General features: G+C 40.0%; 1 protein-coding gene across 3 annotated transcripts in view; it reads left to right on the forward strand.

Annotated features, from left to right (window-relative positions):
• Positions 1–21,565, forward strand: part of LOC117196643 (uncharacterized) — a 47,471-nt gene extending 25,906 nt beyond the window's left edge. Inside the window, exons 2-5 of one of the 3 annotated variants that reach the window (XR_004476927.2) lie at positions 4,128–4,276; positions 13,872–13,906; positions 20,889–20,989; positions 21,274–21,565. Coding sequence is in view for 1 of the 3 variants with exons in the window: in XM_049696640.1 (XP_049552597.1) it covers positions 4,128–4,276; positions 20,889–20,989; positions 21,366–21,478 (363 nt within the window). In the remaining 2 variants the exon portion in view is untranslated. Of the gene's footprint in view, positions 1–4,127; positions 4,277–13,871; positions 13,907–18,742; positions 20,751–20,888; positions 20,990–21,273 lie in introns of those variants that run through there. The other 2 variants (XM_049696640.1, XR_004476928.2) reach the window with 2 other exon arrangements.
• The last annotated feature ends 1,016 nt before the right edge of the window (positions 21,566–22,581 follow it).

The following is a 22,581-nucleotide window of genomic DNA, read 5'->3' on the forward strand; positions in this document are numbered from 1 at the left end:
TGCCTGCCCTCCGTAACACTTCCTCTGCAGGCTGGCCCCTGACTTTTTGTCTTCCTCTAGCCTGACATATTCTCCAATGGTTTCTCAGCCCTTGGTTCTCCACTCCCTCCCCCAAATGTGATGAAGGCGGGCTGCCAAGTCTCCTGGCCTCCCTCAGCTATGCCAACTGTCCTGCCTCCAGCAGGGCCTCCAGCTCAGGGCCTGAACTCCCAGCAGCAGGGGGACCAGCAAGTCCTATGAAAGGGAAATACCACCAACCAGTAATCTTGTGTCCTTTGAACTTTTGGATTGGGAAGCAGGGAAGGCTGGGAGATGTTTGACGATTTCCATTGAGCACCTAGGGAACAGCCTTAGACAGTGAGTCATGACCCCATCTCAGCTCTGCCCCAAACCCAGTGCGAAGTCCTTGGGCTAGTCCCTTAGCTTCCCTGAGTCTCAGCTTCTCTGTGTAAAATGAAAACAGTTCCTTTCCTGCTCTCCTCACAGGGCTTTATGCTGGTCACATGTATGTGAAAGAGCTTTCTTTTTAAAATAAATGTTTGATTTATATTTTTTCCATTTCAAAATTACCTCATGCTCAATGGAATATTATTCAGCCATCAAAAGGAATGAAATAATGCCATTTGCAGCGACATAACCTAGAGATTATCATACTAAGTGAAGTAAGTCAGAAAGAGACAAATACCATATGATATTACTTATATGTGGAATCTAAAATACGAAACATATCAACATATCTGTGAAACAAAAATAGACTCACAGACATAGAGAACAGACTTGTGGTTGCCAAGGGGGAGGGGTGGGGGAGGGAAGGAGTGGGAGTTTGGAATTAGCAGAGGGAAACTATTACATATAGGATGGATAAACAACAAGCTTCTACTGTATAGCACAGGGAACTATATTCAGTATTCTGTGACAAACCATAATGGAAAAAAATATGAAAAAAAATTGCCTGATGATTATGTGCTATAAGAACATGTGTCATTTTATGGCCACCCAGCAGCATACACACCCTTCATTACACACCCTGATTTCCTCTGGGAGAGTCAGCCTACAGCCATTGTGTATCATCTTGATGAGATTAAAAAAGTTCAGCTGCCTGTGCTCTGAAGGCTCAGATTCTTTCTTTCTTTTTTTTTTTTTAAATTTTTATTGGAGTATAGTTGATTTACAACATTGTGTTAGTTTCAGATGTACAGCAAAGTGAATCAGTTATACATATACCTATTATCCACTCTTTTTTAGATTCTTTTCCCATATAGGCCATTACAGAGTAGTGAGTAGTGTTCCCTGTGCTATACAGTAGGTCCTTATTATATCTGTTTTTTATATAGTTTTGTGTATATGTCAATCCCAATCTCTCAATTTATCCCTCCCCCCTTTCCCCACTGGTAACCATAAGTTTGTTCTCTACATCCGTGACTCTATTTCTGTTTTGTAAATAAGTTCATTTGTATCATTTTTTTAGATTCCACACATAAGTGATATCACATGATATTTGTCTTTGTCTGTCTGACTTACTTCACTTAGTATGATCATCTCTAGGTCCATCCATGTTGCTGCAAATGGCATTGTTTTGTTCTTTCTGATGACTGAGTAGTATTCCATTGTATGTATGTACCACATCTTCTTTATCCACTCCTCTGCCAATGGGCATGTAAGTTGCTTCCATGTCCTGGCTGTTGTAAGTAGTGCTGCTGTGAACATTGGGGTGCAGATTGTTTCTTTCCTGCCTCCTGTGGCCAGAAGGTGGGCTGTGGCTTCAGCTCAGCCCATAGAAGCTCTCTGCTGGGACTTTGATTTTGAATGTGTGAAATTGGTCAGTGAAGGGATTGGCATTCTTTTATCAGGGCAGCAACGTCTCTACCAGGCTGCTCTACTACAAGACCAGTCCTGTAATTCCTGCTTTCTAGCCCCTGAAGCTAAAGTGGTTTCTGCCTATTTCTGGTTGGAAGCCTAGCTCTCCAACTTTCCTGCATTATTTTCAATAAATTTTGTTTAAGTTGGTCAAAATTTATTTCTGTTACCTGTAATCAAAACCCCCAAATGACACACATGTTAAGAACCATTTATGGAGCACTTATTATATGTAGGGCCATGTACTTAGGGCTCTGCATCCATTATTTAAATTAATCTTCCTAAGAACTGGACATTATTATTTCTACATAACATATGAGGAAACTGAGGGTTTGTGAGGCTGAATAACCTACGCACGTTTGTGTAAGGAGCAAGTGACAGAACTGGGAACCAAGGAACCAACGTTTGAACCAAGATGTCTTTGACTCTAAACATTTTAAACTTTATACTATGTGAAAGTGGTATAATAGCGAGAGTCTTGTTTTGTAACCTGTGTTTTTGGTTTAGAAATTTATTATGAACTTCTCCATGTCAATAATATTCTTGAACAATATGACAATAATGGCTACCTAATAATCCGTCGTTTGGATTCACTAACACTTACCTAACCAAATTCATATTGATTGAATTATAAAATGCACTTAATGAATATTCTTAAACTTTACTTTTCTACCTATCTCAGATTTTCTCCTTAAAATAAGATCTTAGATATGAAACTTCTGGGTTTAAAATTCCTGCATAATATTAAGGTTTTTGATGCATATTGACACAGTGCCCATCAGAGAAATCTTATCAAGTTTTGTTCCCATTAAGCAGTGTGTTTGGGTACCAACGAAAGGGTTTTTCAATGGGGAAAATTGCTAAAAAGTTACAAAGAGCTCATAAATTAATGCCCCTCTTATTTAAAAAAAAAGGTAAAATGCACTTCTAAGTTATATCTACCACAGGGAAATAATATAGAAATAAAAATAAATAAGGATGCAAATTAAGGTACAACCCGAAATGCAATTAATATTCAAAGTGTCGGCATTGGGTTCCTATACAGATCCTTGGAGAAAGGAAATTAATTTTGAGGGGTTTTTTAAAGGAGCGAAATCAAAGAGGGAAACAGGAGGATGATCATGATGCTGACGATGATAGAGGGGAGGAGGGAGAGGCGGATGGTCGTAGTAGCTGCTTAGATTTTCTTTATTTCTGAGGCTTTGCATCTGCATTCCTGCAGGAGACAAAGGAAAGTGAGGTTTCTCAGACTTTTGGTAGCCCCTGTGGTAAGAAGGCCACCCAGACTTACATATTTGAGGCAATAAATGGTGATCAAACAGTATGACTTAAAGGGAACAAAACTCTTCTTCTCCATATACCACCCTTTTTATTCCTCAATAAATACACATTGGTTTCTTTTGTAAGAACGCCTACATTAAGATGAAAAGCTGACATCTGAAAATTTTATTGCCCATCATGAAAACTCTAGCTGTAATTACGTCATAAATTTTATTCCAATCATTTAACAAGACCTAAGAGAATGAGATACAGGACTGAATTATTTTCAAAGGGACAGGGGAGCTAGAAAAGTTAAAAATTATCATAATGAGGAGGAAGAGATACTTCTAGGAAGTTCTGGAGACATTTGGGAAACAGATGGGAGCTTGAGGCTTCAGGGAGCCTGGAGTGAGGGTATGAAGAGCCATCAATAGATAGGAAGTGGGATGTATCACAGGGAGAAATAAGAATGAACTTTGCACTATTTGATAGAGTAGTACAGGTATGTTGTAGCAAATGCTAGTAATATGTCAGGGTTTAACGTGAGAAGTGAGTCTCCCAGCACCTCAGTGTATTTCATAGATTTTAGGATCCAGCTGAGTATCTTTGAAAGTGGGATGCATCTTACAATCAATGGTGCATATTAAAATCTATGATGTCTTCAACTTGTGTGTGTGTGCGTGTGTGTGTGTGTGTGTGTGCGTGTGAGAGAGAGAGAGAGAGAGAGAGAGGGTGAGAGAGAGAATACTCTTCATAACAGGAAATGTCTGACAGAATATATATTGACTACTTATTCCATTTACATTAATAGTTGCTGTCCTCTTAGTTTTCATTTATTCTTTTTTTTTTGAGAAGAACCTTATAGATCTGAACCTGGTGTCTTCATTCTACCAAAGAGGAAATGGCTCTGAGATATTAGGTGACTTTGTCCCTATCACATGTGTTTTGGGAGCAGTGGTCTGAGTGAGCATTCAGAGCATCACTTCTCAAAAATGACTTTTGAATTACAGGGGGTTGGGAGCCCCAAGCAATCGGATCTGTTTGGAGCTGGAAGGACCAAGAGTGGTGAGGGCTGTGCTGTGTGGAAAGTGCTCCTTGATAGCAGCAAACCACGGAAGGGGAGGGAGATGAAGACACTGATCATGGCCTGGGGCAGTCAGTAAGTATGAGAGTGGTGGGACTTCCCTGGTGGCACAGTGGGTAAGAATCTGCCTGCCAATGCAGGGGACATGGGTTTGATCCCTGGTCCGGGAAGATCCCACATTCTGCGGAGCAACTAAACCCGTGCGCCACAACAACTGAGCCTGTGCTCTAGAGCCTGCGAACCACAGCTACTGAGCCCACATGTCACAACTACTGAAGCCCGGGTGCATAGCACCCATGCTTCACAAGAGAAGCCACCACAATGAGAAGCCCCCGCACCGCAATGAAGTGTAACCCCCGCTCGACACAACTAGAGAAAGCCCGCACACAGTAACAAAGACCCAACACAGCCAAAAAAAAAAAAAAAAGAGTGGTTCCGTTTTACTGACTTTTTCTCCTTCCTCCCTCCCTCCCTGCCTTCCTTCCTTCCTTCCTTCCTTCCCTCCCTTCCCTCGCTTCCTCCCTCCCTTCTCCATCCCCCTCACTTTAAAAGGCTGTGAGGCATGATAAGATAGTGAATTCATTTATCCCTTTGAATGAGGAGGGTGCCTCTTGCCTTCTTGGCCATGGAAGAGACACCTGTTCTGTGTTCTCTCCCTAACTTATGGGAATCAGAGTTGCACTTGTTATTAAGTATAGATTTGTGTTCAGGTGGGCCTGGACGAAGCAGACTGGTCACATTTTTCCCTCCTGAAGGCCCTAAAATTGTCGCACCTCATTTTTAGCCCCCTTACTGATATTGTACACTCCCTTCCCACAATTTTCTCTCTCTCCAATTAAATGATATTCTGACCATCCTCAGGTCTAATTGGGACACAGCTGAGTAGTATTTTCAGGAACTCTTTTCCAGTCACTATCTTCTTAGAGTCTTGGTGCTGCCATTTGAGCCATGTGACCTTGGGAATGTTGAACCACAGTTTGCTCATCACATGTAGGGATAGTGAGAAGATGAAATGAAATAATGCATACAAAGTCTTTTCATTTCTCAATGTCAGATGCATCTACATCCAGTAAATGATAGCAATTTTTATTATTTTTTTGTGGTAGCCCCACTTCCCCTTCATCAAGCACTATATTACAATTCTTTCACCATTATAGCAAATTGATTCTCTATAAAGTATAGCTTTTAATATTAATTCATGGTATTTGTGTAATTTTGAGTTGTTACTCTCCCAAGAGTGTTTGCATTCTTCAATTTTATTTTTGCAGAGCGTAATGGCCCTTCTTATATTGAAAGAAGTTCAGTGAAGTCATTTCCTGGGGTACGCTAATGGGGAGGAGAGGAGGGATGCCTTCCTATCCCCTTTCTCTCCTACTTCCACCTTTAGTTAAGGCTGATCTTATCGTCTACATAAGCATTTCCCCTGGTTCTAAATGCCCTCTTTGTGACAGTCCCAGTCTTGTGTACACTGATTCTAGTCGTGGTCTTCCTGAAGGCCCGTCCCATTTAACTTATCTGTTCCAGAAAACCATTCTACACCTTTGAAAGCAGGACTCTTTTCTTTTTCTTTCTTTCCTTCCTTCCTTCCTTCCTTCCTTCTTTCTTTCTTTCTTTCTTTCTTTTTCTTTCTTTCTTTCTTTCTTCCTTCCTTCCTTCCTTCCTTTCTTTCTTCCTTTCTTTCTTCCTTTCTTTTCTTTCCTCCCTTCCTTCCTTCCTTCCTTTCTCTCTCTCTCTCTCTTTTCTTTTTCTACTACCACCTCCTTCCTTTCTCCTGGTAGTGATACGTTGGATACCCCAGCCAAGCTACATTTCGGATATTTCCACCTCGGACAACTCTCTCCCATGTCTCAAATCCTTGTTAGATCTCTCTCTCTTCCCATGTCTGTATAATAAAATGTACTCTTTCTTCTATTTGTGAATCCAAAAATGACTATGATCATTAATCATAAGTATAGGAGACAACAGTGTCCAGTAAAAGGAAGCTGTAAAGATTTTTGTCTTTTTATTGCATTTATTCAGATTATAAAAGTAAGACAGAGTGGCTTAAAAAGTTTGACGGATTTAAAAAATGTGTGAAAGAGAGTCTCATATAACTTCACCTACAAGAGGCAACCTCTGATACCAGTTTGGGGCATACTGATTCAGGTTTTTGTTTTTGTTTTGTTTTGTTTTCCTGGTGGTGTTAAATTTTGAGGTGTATTTAGGCATAATGAAGAAGAGTTGGTTTCCTAAAACTCTAAAAAAATTTTGAGGTGTATTTAGGCATAATGAGGAAGAGTTGGTTTCCTGAAACTCTTAAAAGCCTTTGAAAATACCCAGACCTGCTCTTAGGAATCTGCATTAAATCTCCAATAAAATCTGGTCTTCCTCAAACTGAACATGCAAAATACATAAAAAGAATTCTTACTCAATTTACTATTTTGTTTAATAACTACCATTGCTAAAGTATTGTATTGCACTATTTTCTTAATAAACAAAGTGGGGTTCAGATTCATGATAGGTAAAACAGGCCTAATCTTGAAACTTGGCCATCTTAAAATATTATTTCTGTAAGAAAATGTGTACCAACAAACTTTGGGAAGATAATTTGGGAACAGCTAGTATTTACTTCAAAAGGAACGAAGATTTTGGTCAGAAGCATGCAGAAAAGGACCAGATTTGGAGCAGATTCCACTTCATAAGGTGGCAAAGGAAACCTGGCTTAGGATCCAGCTCTGGCTCAGATGATAAAACCTTGGGCAAGTCAGTGAACTTTGCTTGGCTGTCTGGACCTTGCTAGGTAATATTGCAGCAGATATCAGCTGTATGCATGAACATTGCATTGTGGCTGCCAGGAAGGCAACAAATAATGGCTTGAGAATGGAAAATGGGACTGTTTTGTTAAAAAAAAAAAGTGCAGTCAAGTTATTTTAGAGAAAAAAAAGAGTTGATTTTTAGGGCTAACACTAGCAAAGGGCAGCAAATTAAGAACAGCTGAGTTAAACAGGCAGTGAAAGTGAAAACTGGGGAATTGAGGCTATACCATTACTTTTCAAAGGCAGCAGGATCTGCATTCTTGTGCTCTTCTCTGAACACTGGCTATCGCTGCTCTCCCATAATTTTGCCTTCCAGGTGATGGGTCTGGCTGTGAGCTTGACTCTGAGCCAAATTTTAATGTCCTTGAAACTTGTCTCCTCCAGCTAATTGAGCCTGTCTTTCAGTGTCCCAATGGCAAATTCCCAGAATGGAAAAATCTGGTTGGCCCGGATTATTGTCAAGTGTCCCTCCATCATCCAATCAGCTGTAACTGGAGATGCAGTGAGCGCTGGGGTTGGGAGTAGATTCCCTCAGAAAAAAGCTGTGGCAGCACTGGCTGCCATCTTTGACATAACAGGAAAAGAAATGGGGCTTTGTAACTTCTAATTGTTCCTTGACAGCTTTTATTTCAATTTCATTCAATTCAAAAAATACTCAAATCTCTTCAATTCTAAAGACACGCTTTTTCATAAGTTAATGTATCTGATATCTAGTCATGCCCCACAATCATTGTGTTCATTTAATGATGTATGTTGTAGTATTTCTTCTTCCTCCTCCCCTCCCACAACCAAAAACTATTATTAAACTGATGAGATTTTTAAACCGAGGGAATATTGCATGTATTATCGACAGGGCATCCATTGCTTTCCATGGAGGATATAATGCCCCTAGATGTGGGGCAGGGTTGGAAGATGGGGAAATATTACAGTGTCTTCTTTCCACCACATCTTTGTTTTTTTTTTTTAAATGGCAGTGCCACACTTTTATTTTTTAAAATCAATTAATTAATTTATTTGTTTTTGGCTGCGTTGGGTCTTCATTGCTGCACGCGGGCTTTCTCTAGTTGCGGTGAGTGGGGGCTACTCTTTGTTGCGGTGCGCGGGCTTCTCATCGCGGTGGCTTCTCTTGTTGCAGAACACGGGCTCTAGGTGCGCAGGCTCAGTAGCTGTGGCGCAGGGGCTTAGTTGCTCCGGGGCATGTGGGATCTTCCTGGACTAGGGCTCGAACCCGTGTCCCCTGCATTGGCAGGCAGATTCTTAACCACTGTGCCACCAGGGAAACCCTCCACCACACCTTAAATCCTGCACCAAAAGAAAAAGGAGGCTGTTTTCCTCTTTGCTATAAGAGATGAAGTTCATTAAAGATTCTGAGGTGGTCTCAGGATTTATAGCCCTGAGAAGCAAACATTTATTTTATAGAATAATAACTATCAGTGCTGACTGAGCAGGAAACCAACACTAGAGCACGTGTGGGCACAAAATGTAGCTTTGTATGCAACCAAATTCCAGGCAATTGCCTCGTCTAATTCACTCAGAATTTTTTTTTAATGCTTCCTTTGGAACTGAAGTTCTTTCTGTTTGGTTTCAGCCCAAAGGTGAGCATTTTTTTTGAGAAGGTTAAATCTTTTCAGATGTTTCTGAGGTGTACAAAGAGGAAAAGCTAAACCATCTTCTATTTTGCATACTTCTAGCTTCCATTACCCAAATGGGTTTGAACTTTACTATTTTTATTCTATTTTGAGTCTCATGATCTGCTCAAAAAGTAGCTTATGGAAAAAAGTTCTTCTCAGATCAGTCCTGAAAATAGCTACTTTTGTATTTGCTTAGGTGAGTAAACTTTTCAAACTATGTGAGAGGCCCACATAAGGCCTATATATAGAAATTCATCAACTGGAAAACTGGCAGAATGAATCTATTAAAATCCAGAAAAAACTTGAATCAAGTTTTTAAAAAATAGTTAATCTTTAAAGCATCCATGAATTGGCAAAACAGAGCCTTCAAGCAAATTATTGAGGCAGCATATATAGTGGGTCAGCTTTGATGTTTATTAGCTGTGTGTGGTTGGTTAATTTGCTTCCCCTTTCTGTGTTTTAGGTTTCTCATTTATAAGAGCGTCATAATAAAAGAACTTATTTCAAAAGATTGTTGTGAGCAATAAATCAGATAATAAACCCAAAGCACACAGAACAGTAAGTGACATTATAAGCTATCAATAAATTGTTTTCTATTCATTACATTGAGACCACCTTAAGATAGCTACAGAGCTTCCCTGGTGCCCCAGTGGTTAAGGATCCGCCTGCCAATGCAGGGGACACGAGTTTGAGCCCTGATCCTGGAAGATCCCACATGCCGTGGAGCAGCTAAGCCCCTGCGCCACAACTACTGAGCCTGCTCTCTAGAGCCTGGGAGCCAAAACTACTGAGCCTGCGAGCCACAACTACTGAGCCCACAAGCCACAAGTACTGAAGCCTGTGCGCCTACGGCCCGTGCTCTGCAACAAGAGAAGCCACAACAATGAGAAGCCCGCACACTGCAATGAAGAGTAGCCCCTGCTCGCCAAAAGTCGAGAAGGCCCACGTGCAGCAGCGAAGACCCAACACAGCCAAAAATAAAAACAGATAAATAAATTTATAAAAAAAAAGATAGCTACAAATACCATTTAATTAAGAAATCAGCATTGCCATTTTAGTGATCACTTGGTGTTTCAACTCATTATTTTCAAACTCAATTGAAAATTTTTTTTCTTATTTCAATGATTTCAAGTGTTTCTTTACAGTTGAAGCGACCTGCCAAATGCAGATGGATTGGGCCATTTGGAAATGGGACAGTTTCTGAGTATGAACATTCAATATGCATAGTAAAAATTCCATGCTACTCACTCGACAGCACATTTGGAGATACTCTTTCTGACATTTAATATGTCTCTGGAAAAACAAAAGATGACTCATGTAGAAATAGTAGATTCTGTTGGCTCCCAGCAGATCCTCCTCGGCCCATCCACACCCCACCACCCCCGGTGTTAGCTTTGCCTAAGAACCATACAACGTGGGGTATCACTGTGATGCCACCAACAGTTTTTAAACGGCTTAATACACTTCTTTTGTATGATGCTAATGGATTCCTGGTATTTCATTTTAAGGCTGGCTAGGCCAGAGCTGCACGCTTACCATCAGTGACCATTTCACAAAGTGCCTGGAAACAAGGCAGACACTCGATTTGTTCAATGTGTAATAAGCGAAGGACAGATTTCCACTACAGATGAATTTTGATTTCCATGTTATATATGTTCCTAAAATTTGTGCTGTCAACTAATTTTTTATAAATTGAATATTCATCATATTGCCTTTTTCATAGACTTATAATTTCAGATACCTTTTTACTCATCTACAGATATTTAACACTTAAGGTTTAAGTGTTTCTTCCCTCTTCCGATTTCACAGCTTTCTAACACCCACTCCCTCTTAACTGTAAGAAATTAATGGTATGTGGGCATCTCTTTTGAATAGAATAATCAGCTGCCCCCCCAGCGTACTGCTTGCAAATTTTAATTCCCAAGGATAGGTTATCTTCAAGTCAGGGCATACTTATAAATACGTTTATTTCACCATCAGGAGGCAAATAGAAAATAAATTTCAAAGGTAGATAATGTCTCAAATTTTATAACCCTAAAATTAGTGATTAGAGACAATACCAAGCCTGAGAAAATAAAAGATGAAAATTTTGGGTTAAAATCTCTTAAATGTAACAAAAAACCTTGTTACATTTATGACTCAAAAACCAAGGTACCTATTTTCCCTTGGCATAAATAATATGTTGGCTAGCTAGGAATGGTTGTAATTATGTGGTATACAATAAAGGGCTCTATAGATGCCAAAAACAGAAAAATGGAACCAGACCAGAAATCATGTACTGGGTAAACAGCTTCCCAGACAAATGAATTCGGCTGATTTTTTTAAAACTAGTTTCTTTTACTTTCAGTTTTATGATCTTTATTGATAGGTCCAAATTCTTTATTTAAAAATTGAGGTACAAGAGTTAGTATCATATACTTCATTCCATGAAATAGTGTAGTCACATATTTAACGGAATAAATTGACCAGACTTTGGGATACTACTTTTAGTACTTTAAATACCAAGCAACTTAAAGCTAACCTTTGTACAAGTTATAAAATAGAGTAGGAAGCTACTTTCTTGATTGATATCTTGAGATTTTTTGTTTTTGCTTTTTGGGTTTTTGTTTTCATCTCAGGAGAAAAATTTAATTCAATTTAAATTTTAATTCAACTTTAAATTCTCTTTGGTAGGAAGATGTCCAATAATTATGATTGTGAGTGTGAGAAATGTCTAATATTTTTTAATTTATAATATTTTCACCCAGAGATAATCACTCTTAACTATTATCTTCAATATGAATATACCCCTCCTCTTATTCCCCCACCATTTACAATCAAGATTTTTTTTTTTTTTTTTTTTTTTCCGTACGTGGGCCTCTCACTGTTGCGGCCTCTCCCATTGCGGAGCACAGGCTCCGGACGCGCAGGCTCAGCGGCCATGGCTCACGGGCCCAGCCGCTCCACGGCATGTGGGATCCTCCCGGACCGGGGCACGAACCCGTGTCCCCTGCATCGGCAGGCGGACTCCCAACCACTGCGCCACCAGGGAAGCCCTGGCATTTCTTATTTATGTGTAGGACCCAGCCAGTCCAGGAGAATTGATGGCTTTGGAGGCATCCAGTTACTGTAGACTTGGCAAAGACATTGGCATTGAGATGTCTTCAGAGCAGTTTTACGAGAAGTGGAAATGAATAAGTGGGAGCTGGAACATTACTTTGTGGATGTCTCATAATGGATTGTGCTAATAGATTGATGTGTGACAATGTATAATGTCCTCTTTGAGGATTCCTTTGATGTGGCACTAAACTGCTGCTTTAGCTGGTAAAAAAGTGCTTGGCTAAAGATAGATGTAACCCTTATTTGCAGTCAGTCTGATGAAGGGGAAGCAGATATCCTTGTTTCCTTAAGTATGAACGATGCATTAACCACCACAGTCAAACAAGACATCAGAGCCCAGTCAAGAAAACAAAAAACACACTAGTTATTTTTAACAAAGATAATTTTTTTGACCATTTCATCCAATAGGTATTTTATTTATTGATGATCTGCTAGAGCACTCCACTGATTATTTTTCATACATTTCATATTTAATCATCATAACAACACTGTAACCTAAGTATTTTTCCTATTTATTTATTTATCTATATGAATTTCAGGTGTACAACGGTGATTCAATGTTTTTTTCAAAATATTTATTTATTTATTTATTTGTGTTGTGCTGGGTCTTAGTTGCAGTAGGCAGGCTTCTTTGTTGTGGCTGGTGGGCTCCTTAGTTGTGGCTCGCCAGCTCCTTAGTGTGGCATGCGAACTCTTAGTTGTGGCATGCATCTGGGATCTAGTTCCCTGACCAGGGATCAAACCTGGGCCCCCTCCATTGGGAGTGCAGAGTCTTAACCATTGCACCACCGGGGAAGTCCCTTAATATCTTCATAGATTATATTCCATTTAAAGTTATTATAAAATGTTGGCTATATTTCCTGTACTATAGAATATATCCTTGTAGCTTATTTATTTTATACATAGTAGTTTGTACCTCTTTTTTTTTTTTAGTAATTATGGCGCCCGGGTTTAGTTGCTCCGCGGCATGTGGGATCTTCCCGGATCAGGGCTCAAACCCGTGTCCCCTGCATTGGCAGGCAGGTTCTTAACCACTGCGTCTCCAGGGAAGCCCTAGTTTGTACCTGTTAATCCACTTCACCTGTCTTGCACCTCCCAGCTTCTCTCTACCTCCCAATCCTGTAACCACTAGTTTGTTCTCTATATCTGTAACTCTGCTTCTGTTTTGTTATATTCATTCATTTCATATGTTAGATTTCACATATAAGTGATGACATTTGGTATTTGTCTTTTTCTGACTGATTTCACTAAACATAATATCCTCCAAGTCAATCCACATTGTTGCAAATGGCAAAATTCCATTCCTTTTTTTTTTTTAACATCTTTATTGGAGTATAATTGCTTTACAATGGTGTGTTAGTTTCTGCTTTATAACAAAGTGAATCAGCTATACATATACATATATCCCCATATCTCCTCCCTCTTGTGTCTCCCTCCCTCCCTCCCTATCCCACCCCTCTAGGTGGTCACAAAGCACCGAGCTGAGCTCCCTGTGCTATGCAGCTGCTTCCCACTAGCTATCTATTTTATATTTCGTAGTGTGTATATGTCCATGCCACTCTCTCACTTCATCCCAGCTTATCCTTCATTCAATGCAATCTCTATCAAACTACCAATGGCATTTTTCACAGAACTAGAACAAAAAATTTCACAATTTGTATGGAAACACAAAAGATCCTGAATAGCCAAAGCAATCTTGAGAAAGAAAAACGGAGCTGGAGGAATCAGGCTCCCTGACTTCAGACTATACTACAAAGCTACAGTAATCAAGACAGTATGGTACTGGCACAAAAACAGAAATATAGATCAATGAAACAGGATAGAAAGCCCAGAGATAAACCCACGCACATATGGTCACTTTATCTTTGATAAAGTAGGCAAGAATATACAATGGATAAAAGACGGCCTCTCCATTCTTTTTTTAATGGCTGAGTAGTATTCCATTATGTAGGTATGTATATGTATATGTATGTAAATATGTGTGTGTGTGTGTATGTATATATCTTCTTTATCCATCTTCTTTATCCATTCATCTCTTGATGGACACTTAGGTTGTTTTCATAGCTTGACTATTGTAAATAATGCTGGCTGCTATGAACATTGGGTTCATGTATCTTTTCAAATTAGTGTTTTTATTTTCTTCAGGTATATACCCAGCAGAGGAATCACTGGATCATATGGTAACTCTATTTTTAGTTTTTTGAGGAATCTCTATGCTATTTTCCATAGTGCCTGCACCAATTTACATTTCCACCAACAGTGTATGAGGGTTCCCTTTTCTTCACATCCCCTCCAGCTTTCATTATCTGTAGACTTTTTGATGATAGCCATTCTGACCAGTGTGAGGTGATTACCTCATTGAGATTTTGATTTGCATTTCTCTAATAATTAGCAATGTTGAGCATCTTTTCATGTGCTTGTTAGCCATCTGTATGTCTTCTTTGGAAAAATACTGCTTTAGGTCTTCTGCCTATTTTTTGATTGGGACTTTTCTTTTAATATATATATTGAGTCATATGAGCTGTTTGTATATTTTGGATATTAACACCTTGTAGGTTGCATCATTTGCCAATATTTTCTCCAATTCCATAGGTTGTCTTTTAACTTCTTACTCTCTTCATTCAATCTTCTCCTGAGTTCTCTGATCATCTTTGCTATCATTACCTTGAAGTCTTTATCAGGTAGATTGCCTATCTCCACTTCACTTAGTTCTTCCGGGGTTTTATCTTGTTCCTTCATTTGGAACATGTTCCTTTGTTGCCCCATTTTGTCTAATTTGCTCTTTTTATTTCTATGTATTTGGTAGGTTTGTTATATTTTCCGACCTTGAAGAAGTAACCTCTTGTAGGAGATGTCCTGTGTGTCCCAGCAGTGCACTCCCCCCTGGCCACCAGAGTTATAAGCCCTATATGGGCTGCATGGGTCCTTCTGTTGCAGCAGGCTGACTACTGTGGGCAGGCTGGTAGATGTGGCTGGCCCCCAGTCTGGTTGGTTGCTGGGCTCTGCCTTCTGCAGAGGCCGCTGGCTGCTGGTTGGCATGGCCAGGTTCACAAGGCAGATGGCTGCAGGGCCCCACAACTGCCTTATTATGCTGGTCCACTATCCTGGGATTAGGTGGTTACAGGGCCTGGGTTCCCAGTGGCTGCCTGCTGCGGGGGGGGAGCCAGTTTCTGACACAGCTGGCTCTGGGTTCTGGGGTGTCCCAAAGCTGGTGCTGGCCTGCTGGTGAGTAAGGCTGTATCCCAGGGCAGCTGGCCAAGGGGTCTAAGGTGTCTCAGAGCTGGTGTTGGTCTGGTGGTGGGTGGGGCTGAGGCCCAGGGGTCATGGGGCTAGTGCTGTCACTGGTGGGTGGAACTGGGTCCTGTTATATCTGGCTGTGGGGCCCTGGGGTTTGGGGGCTAGGGCTAGTGCACTGGTGTGTGTGGCCAGGTCCTAGGCCCTCTGGTGGACAGGGCTGTGCCCCAGAGTGGGATCAAGGATCTTAAAAAGCAGCCTGCTTACTGGGGAATAGGGTATGTCCTTGCAGGGCTAATTGCTTGGCCTGGGGCATCCCAGTATCAGTGAGGACAGACTGGTGGGGGGTGCTGGGTCCTGGTGCTGATAGGCTCGAGGGAGGGTTCCAAAATGACGCTCCCCAGCACCACTGTCCACCTGGTAGTAGGAGCTCCCCAAATGGCTGCAGCCAGTGTCTGTGTCCCTGGGGTGACCTCCAGGTTCCTCCTGCCTCTCTAGGAGTCTCTCCAAGATCAGGAGGTGGCTCTGACCCAGGCTCCTTTCAAATTATTTCTTCTGTTCTGGGTCCCGGAGCATGTGGATTTTGTGTGCATCCTTTAAGAGTGGAGTCTCTACTTCCCACAGCCCTCTGGCTCTCCCCAAAGTAAGCCCTGCTGCGGCCTTCAAATCCAAACATTCTGGGGGTTCATCTTCCTGGTGCAGGAACCCTGGCTGGAGAGCCCAGTGGGGACCTCAGACCCCTCACTCTTTGGGGGAGAACCTCTGCAGTTGTAATTCTCCTCCCATATGTGAGTCACCTGGGGGTATGGGTCTTGACTATACCGTGTCTCCTACCCATCTTGTTGTGTTTCCTTCTTTATATCCTTAGTTGTAGAAGACCTTTTCGGCTTTTTCCCAGTCTTTCTTATCAATAGTTGCTATGTAAATAGTTGTAATTTTGGTGTGCCCATGAGAGGAGGGGAACTCGGTGTCTTCCTACTCCACCATCTTGCCCACCATTCCAACAGAGAAAATTTAATAAAGGAAATTGATTAAATAGTATTGGATGTAGGCAAAAAGGGAACATTAAGGTAATGCAGGTAAACACTTTCAGGGAGTAACTGTGACCCCCATGGCTGGGGGAACAAAAGGAAGAGTTAGATGTGCAAAATCTGCAAGCTTGGAGGGGCCCTAAGAAGATGGGTATACGACCTCCACAGAGGGGGTGCCGCCACCTGCTCTTGGCACATTACTGGGGGAGTGATGACACTGGCAAAAGGGATGGAGCAAATCCCTTCTTCCTCCTCCAGGCTTTTTGTCTCCCTCTACTGTTCCCATTCACAGAACCTAACAGAAAATGCTCTCACAAAAGAGAAATGCCAGTCCCAGCATCATGGAGCATGTATACAAGGGTGGGTTTGTAGCTGAGAGACGGGAGCTTAATCCCTCACAGAGAGTGCTAAATGAGATCTGGACATTCCTGTTCCTCTGGTTATGAGTTATTAATCCATAACCACAAGCAAAGAAGCCTATGAAAAAGACAAGCTGTCTAACTAAGTAAGCCTAAGTTCATGGTAATTGAGTTCTCCATTAATCTATGCTTAGTAAGGAAATCCAATTGATTTTGTCAATAAACAAATAGCTGTAGTTTCCAAAATTATTTTAAAAACCTTTCTGAGAGAAAAACTTAAAATTGAAGAAATTCATATATCAATTTGGTATTTTTAAATAAATTTGGGGGAAATGTTGCATTATTCACTTGAGAATTTGAACAACTCTGCAAATTCTACCAGACATATTTAGAACCAGCATCAAACTGGTAGTAAATGGCTGTAAAGTGTAAATAGACACCATATATCAAGGGCTAGTCCTCTTTTTCTGCTTCTGTTATTTAATCCCTTCCTTGAAGTAGCTCTCCTTTTAAAGTCCTTGAAAACAATCATGTAAAAGCCATGTATACATGTCAAAACAGCCAGTCACTTAAAAAAAAGGGCAGGAGAGAAATCATGTTGGTTATTGTGCTTGAGCAGAACTCCTGATTGTTTTATTTTTTTCAGTTTTTATTCAGTTTTGTTGGAAAGTAGAACATTAATTCATTCACTTTATTTAGTGCCTCCAGTGTGTTAACTTTGTTTAGTGCTGGGGATATAAAGATAGAGAGATTGAGTCTGCTTTTTTTGTTTTTTTGGCTATACTACCGCACGTCATGCTTGATCTTAGTTCCCCAGCTAGGGATCGAACCTGTGCCCCCTGCAGTGGAAGCATGGATTCTTAACCACTGGGCGGCCATTGAAGTCCTGAGCCTGTGCTTAAGGGATTTAATGATTAATAGACAAAGATGGGTATGTATACAGTAACTGAATTATCAGATACCATGATAGAATCAGGTAGTCAGTGCCATAAAGACACTTGAGGAGTGGTCAGTTCTGCCTTTGGGATGGGGATGGATAGGAAAGTCTTCCCTGAGGAAGTGACATTTGAGTCTTAAAAGTGTGAACATGGGGCTTCCCTGGTGGCGCAGTGATTGAGAGTCCGCCTGCCGATGCAGGGCACTTGGGTTCGTGCCCAGGTCTGGGAAGATCCCACATGCCGCAGAGCGGCTAGGCCCATGAGCCATGGCCGCTGAGCCTGCGCATCCAGAGCCTGTGCTCTGCAACGGGAGAGGCCACAACAGTGAGAGGCCCGCATACCGCAAAAAAAAAAAAAAAAAGTGTGAACATGGAGATCAATCAAGTAGACAGTGAACATAGGTAAACAGCCTCCATTGATTCTTTTTCTTTCCATCCCCTGCCATTTTTTTTTTTTTTTTGTCGATCAGATATAGTATGTGGAAATGTCAGAGATATTGTACCAATGGAAGAGTAAGAACAAACCACAGTGGTAACAGGGCCAAAAGAAAGAAGAAAGAATTCAAAAATATAAAGATTTTTGCCAAGATGATCAAAATTTTTTTTATTGTTGTTTTGACCTTGAACTTTTACAATACACTATTTCCTCTTCTATCTACCTGATCACATGCTCCCTTTAAATGTTATTGTAGCCATATTGCCTTTGGCCTTATAAAATGCAAATTATACATGCAAAAGCAATTTTAATATAGGAATTAAATACAGACTCCATTTGTTTTCACTAAGTATGTGCTATAATCAGGGAATATTGATCTGTATAACTGATGGTAGAATTTAGCTTGGAGTTAAAATATGGCAGAAACTGAAACATACTTGAGGGAGGAATTCAATCACAAATATGTGGGGTTTGGGTGGTTTGGATTTTTGAATAATGTATTTGAACATAGGTTGAAGGATGGGTCTGGGAGTTTTTTTTGTTGATTTTTAAGAGGAAAAATATCATCTAAGTGTTTAATTTATCTTTTTATTTAAAAAAAGAATATGTAATTGGATACCTTATTACTTCAGTGAAAGGCATATGCAGGGACTGACTATATTCCACTGTCATTTGTGTTCCAGTCACCAAGACCCAACTGTAGAGAAACGGGATTACACCTGCACATAGAGATTATGTTTTGTTGGAGTAACAATTTAGAATAGTGATTTTCAAATGACTTCTGGATCTTCCGGAAAACATCTTAATGTGTAGATTTTCAAGCACTCTTCCTCCATCTCCCACTGTGAGATTCAGATATAGCTGGTCTGGGAAGAGTCCCATAAATCTGCATTTTTAATAAGTACTCCAAGTGATTCTGATATAGATGACCTTGGATTATACTTTAAGAAAGGCACCGTAGGGAATTCCTGGCGGTCCAGTGGTTAGGACTTGGCACTTTCACTGCTGTGGCCCCGGCTTCAGTCCCTGGTCAGGGAACTAAGATCCCACAAGCCATGCAGTGCAGCCAAAAGAAAAAAAAAAAAGGGACCATAGAAATTTCATTCTGAAATTTTTCATATATGAAATTTCATAATGCAGAATATACAGCTATTAAAAGGCAAAAGGCTTGGAACAGTTCTTGTAGATATTCTTCTTACTGACTTCTGCTAAAGAAAGATGACTTCCTTAACTTAATTAATGCCTGTAAGCGTGAGGGTGATGATTATATATGGTATTGTTAGTTATCCTGTTCTTTTTCTTCTCTCTTTCTCACTCTCTCTTTTTAAAGATTTTTCTATTTTTCGTATCCTCTCCTGATTTTTCCACCTGTCTTTCAGTTGTTCTGTATCTACATTGAAAATATATAGAGACATTGCGTACTATACTATCTCCTTTATAATCATAATTTAGCCTTAGGTCTTAATCATAATTTAATGTTCAGTCCTTATGTTGGATATCTCCCACATCATTTTGTGTGATGAGAGCTTAAAGTAGGTTCTTTAGAAGACTCTGTAAGAAGGGCTCATGGGAGCAATATTTCCTAAGTATATTCATAACAGTTTATCTGTAGCCTTGTTATACTAGTGAACAAGTTTAGCTGGCTATAGAATCCTTGATATGGGAATTTTCTTATTTTTTTCTTGAATGCCTCAATTTTTCTCTTCTTGAATACTTAAAATATATTATTTCTTTGTCTTGTGGCATAAGTATAGCTGTTGGAAAGTCTAATTGCAATCTTATTATTTTTCCTTATAAATGACTTCATCTTTTTTGTGTGGTAGTCCAAAGAATTTTTATCTTTTCATTTAAAATATAATATCTTTTACTAGAATAATCTCAGGGTTGGCTATTCTAAGTTGATTGCCCTAAGTTCGGGAAATTTGATTTAAATATGTAGATTTATATCATCTTTTATTTCGTGAACATTTCTTTAAATTTATTTATTTATTTATTTATTTATGGCTGCGCTGGGTCTTAGTTGTGGCATGCGGAATCTTTGTTGTGGCATGCAGCATTTTCTTAAATTACAGTTTTTAGTGTTGTTCTGCCCCATTGCTTTGCTTTTCTTCTTCAGAGACTCCTATTATGTAGAAGTCCCCCTCCCCTTGTTCTATCACTTTCTCTCAAATCTCTTTAAAAACATATTTTTATTTTTTACCTAAAATATTTTTTCCATTTTCCATTTCTCTTCAGGCATTATTCATTGTGTTCATTTACTCTTTAGTTTCTTCTAGTTTAGTGTTAATTTCTTAATTTAAACTTGTTTGATTCTTTCCTGAGTCCTTTATCCTCTCTTTCAAACCTCCATTTCCTCCATTCATATTAGAGTTTTTCAATTCTGATTTGTTTCTTCTTTTATAGTTCCTATTATTTAAAAACATTTCTTTTCACTTGTTTTGAAATTTTAAGTTCCAGTTTTCAGCTTTTTGTAGGGATGTCTGACATGTTTTCATTATCTCTAGGGATATCTTCTACATTATTTAAATTCTCTTTCCTTTTGTTTCCCATCATAATTCAATCTCAATTTATTTCTGTTGCTCATTTTAAAGTGAAAGTAGATTTCTTTAGCAAAGAGGTAAAAACACATGGCCCCATATGCTTAAGATTTGCTTCCTGTGTTCCCTTCCTCCATTTGTGTCTTGAACTTCTCTTTCCTTTGCCCCATTTCTCTGTCCTCCTTAATTTGATCCTATTTCCAGAAGTTTCTCCTCAATACAGGGATTTGACTTGAAAGAGAGTTTTGTTCACAGGGGCCAGACTGCTTCAGCACCGACACTCAGACCTATCGCCATCCCATTGCTCTCACCTACAGACTAGATCCTGCAGGACTGCCACCTGGTTTCAGCTGAGTTCAGATTAGCTTTCTGTACTTTCTAACGAGTCCTTGATGGTAGTTTTGCGGTTCTCCTGATGCTGTCCCCACTAGCCTCTATTCTGTGGTTTGAGGGAATATGTAGTCATCTAGTTTTCTTGTGTATATTCTTGGTGAGTTTTTGATTTTGCAGACTAATTGTTCTGTCTGGGTGTTTTTGGAGGGGGAGCAGGGCAGGGAAGAGGATTCACAGAGTTTCAGAAAATAAACCACTAACCCCACCTCAATCTTCTTTTATTTATATTTTTCAGGTATGTGAATATATCTTCTCAAGTAGATTTCTCGATTTCTCTACAGAAAACAATTTTTAGAAATGATACCCACCATTTATTGAGTACTTACTACATTCCAGGTACTGAACGAATTAAATGTTTTATAAAGTATTCATTGAGTTTTACAACAACCTTTGGATGTAGTTACTTTATGCCCATTAAATAAGGGTAACCACAGTTTAAAAAGCTAAAATATTTGATCCCAGGTTGGGGTAGGCAGCTTCTAAGTTGGCACTAATGAACCCTGCCTCCTGGTGTTCATGTGCTTATGTGATCCCTTTCCCTCCGTGTGGACGGGATCAAGTGACTTGCTTGTAATAAACAGAGTATGGAAAACATGATGGTATGTCACTTCTGAAATTAGCCCACAGGAAGACTGTGGCTCAAGCACTCACTCTCTCTTGCTTGCTTGCTCATCCTGATGGAAGCCAGCTGCCATGTTGTGTGTTGCCTTAGGAGAGGCCCATGTAGAAGGATCTGAGGGACGCTTCCAGACAACAGCCAGCAAGGAACTGAAGCCCTCCGCCCAACAGCCTGTGAGGAACTGGATACAGCTAACAACCACATGAATGACTTGGAAGTGGATCATGGAGCCTTTGAATGAGACCACAACTCCAGCTGACAATTTTTTTTAAATTAAATTTTATTGGAATATAGTTGCTTTACAATGTTGTGTTAGTTTCTGCTGTACAGCAGAATGAATCAGCCATACATATACGTCCAGCTGACATTTTGATTGCAGTCTTGTGAGAGATTTTGAGCCAGAGGCACCTGGCTAAGTTATACTAGGATTCTGGACCCACAAAAATCCACAGATGTTTGTTGTTTTAAGCTGTTAATTTGGAGGTAATTTATTATACAGCAAGAAATAATTAATGCACAGGTCATAGAAGTAATAAGTGTTCCAGTTGACCTTGAACACAGGGGTTCTCATTCCAGGGTCTATATTCACCTCTTTGTGACACTGACTTTGAGTAGCCTTTAACTTTATGAGCTACTATTTCTACCACATTGAATTTGACGGTCTTCCTGCTCTTCCTTTGTTCTATTAATTTTTCTTTAAAAGAACCTCTTCTGTGTAGAAACTGCCTGTTGCTGAACTGAGTAGTAAGTGAGCACTTTCTTTAAGTCATGGAAATTTGGAGTCAGAAGGAACTTGAAAATTCATATAGTCCAGACCAACCTGTTCCCAGTTTTTACAGGTAAGGAAATTAGGTCCAGCAAAATTAAGAGACTTGCCTAAAGTTACAGAATTAGTGAAAGAATGGAGATTAAAATCCAGGTCTCCTGATGTCCAGTTTAGGACTGTGGGCAGGTACATACTGGTAGTTCTACATGGTCGTAGCTCACAGCATGTTCTGAATGTGCAGTAGATTCAATTTGATTCCCATTCATTTTCTCTGTACAAAAACAGAGGGATCATGAAGGGAACAGCCGATGATGAGTAGGATATTTACTTCCTTTGCTCTTAGGCTCACCTTCTCTGAAGGAGAGGTCAACAGTCTGAGTCCAACTGAATGACTATTCGTCTTCCAATCCCTTAACCACAGCACTGGCTCCAACATGGCAATGAAGTTTCATATTCAGAGCCAGCTTCAAATGATTTGTCTTGGCTCTTTGGATTCATTGAGAAGCATTTCCTGAGCTGGAGTGGAAGGGGCTGTGATCAACT

The sequence above is a fragment of the Orcinus orca genome, chromosome 14 (genome assembly GCF_937001465.1).
Source record: "Orcinus orca chromosome 14, mOrcOrc1.1, whole genome shotgun sequence".
Taxonomy (NCBI): Eukaryota; Metazoa; Chordata; class Mammalia; order Artiodactyla; family Delphinidae; genus Orcinus; species Orcinus orca.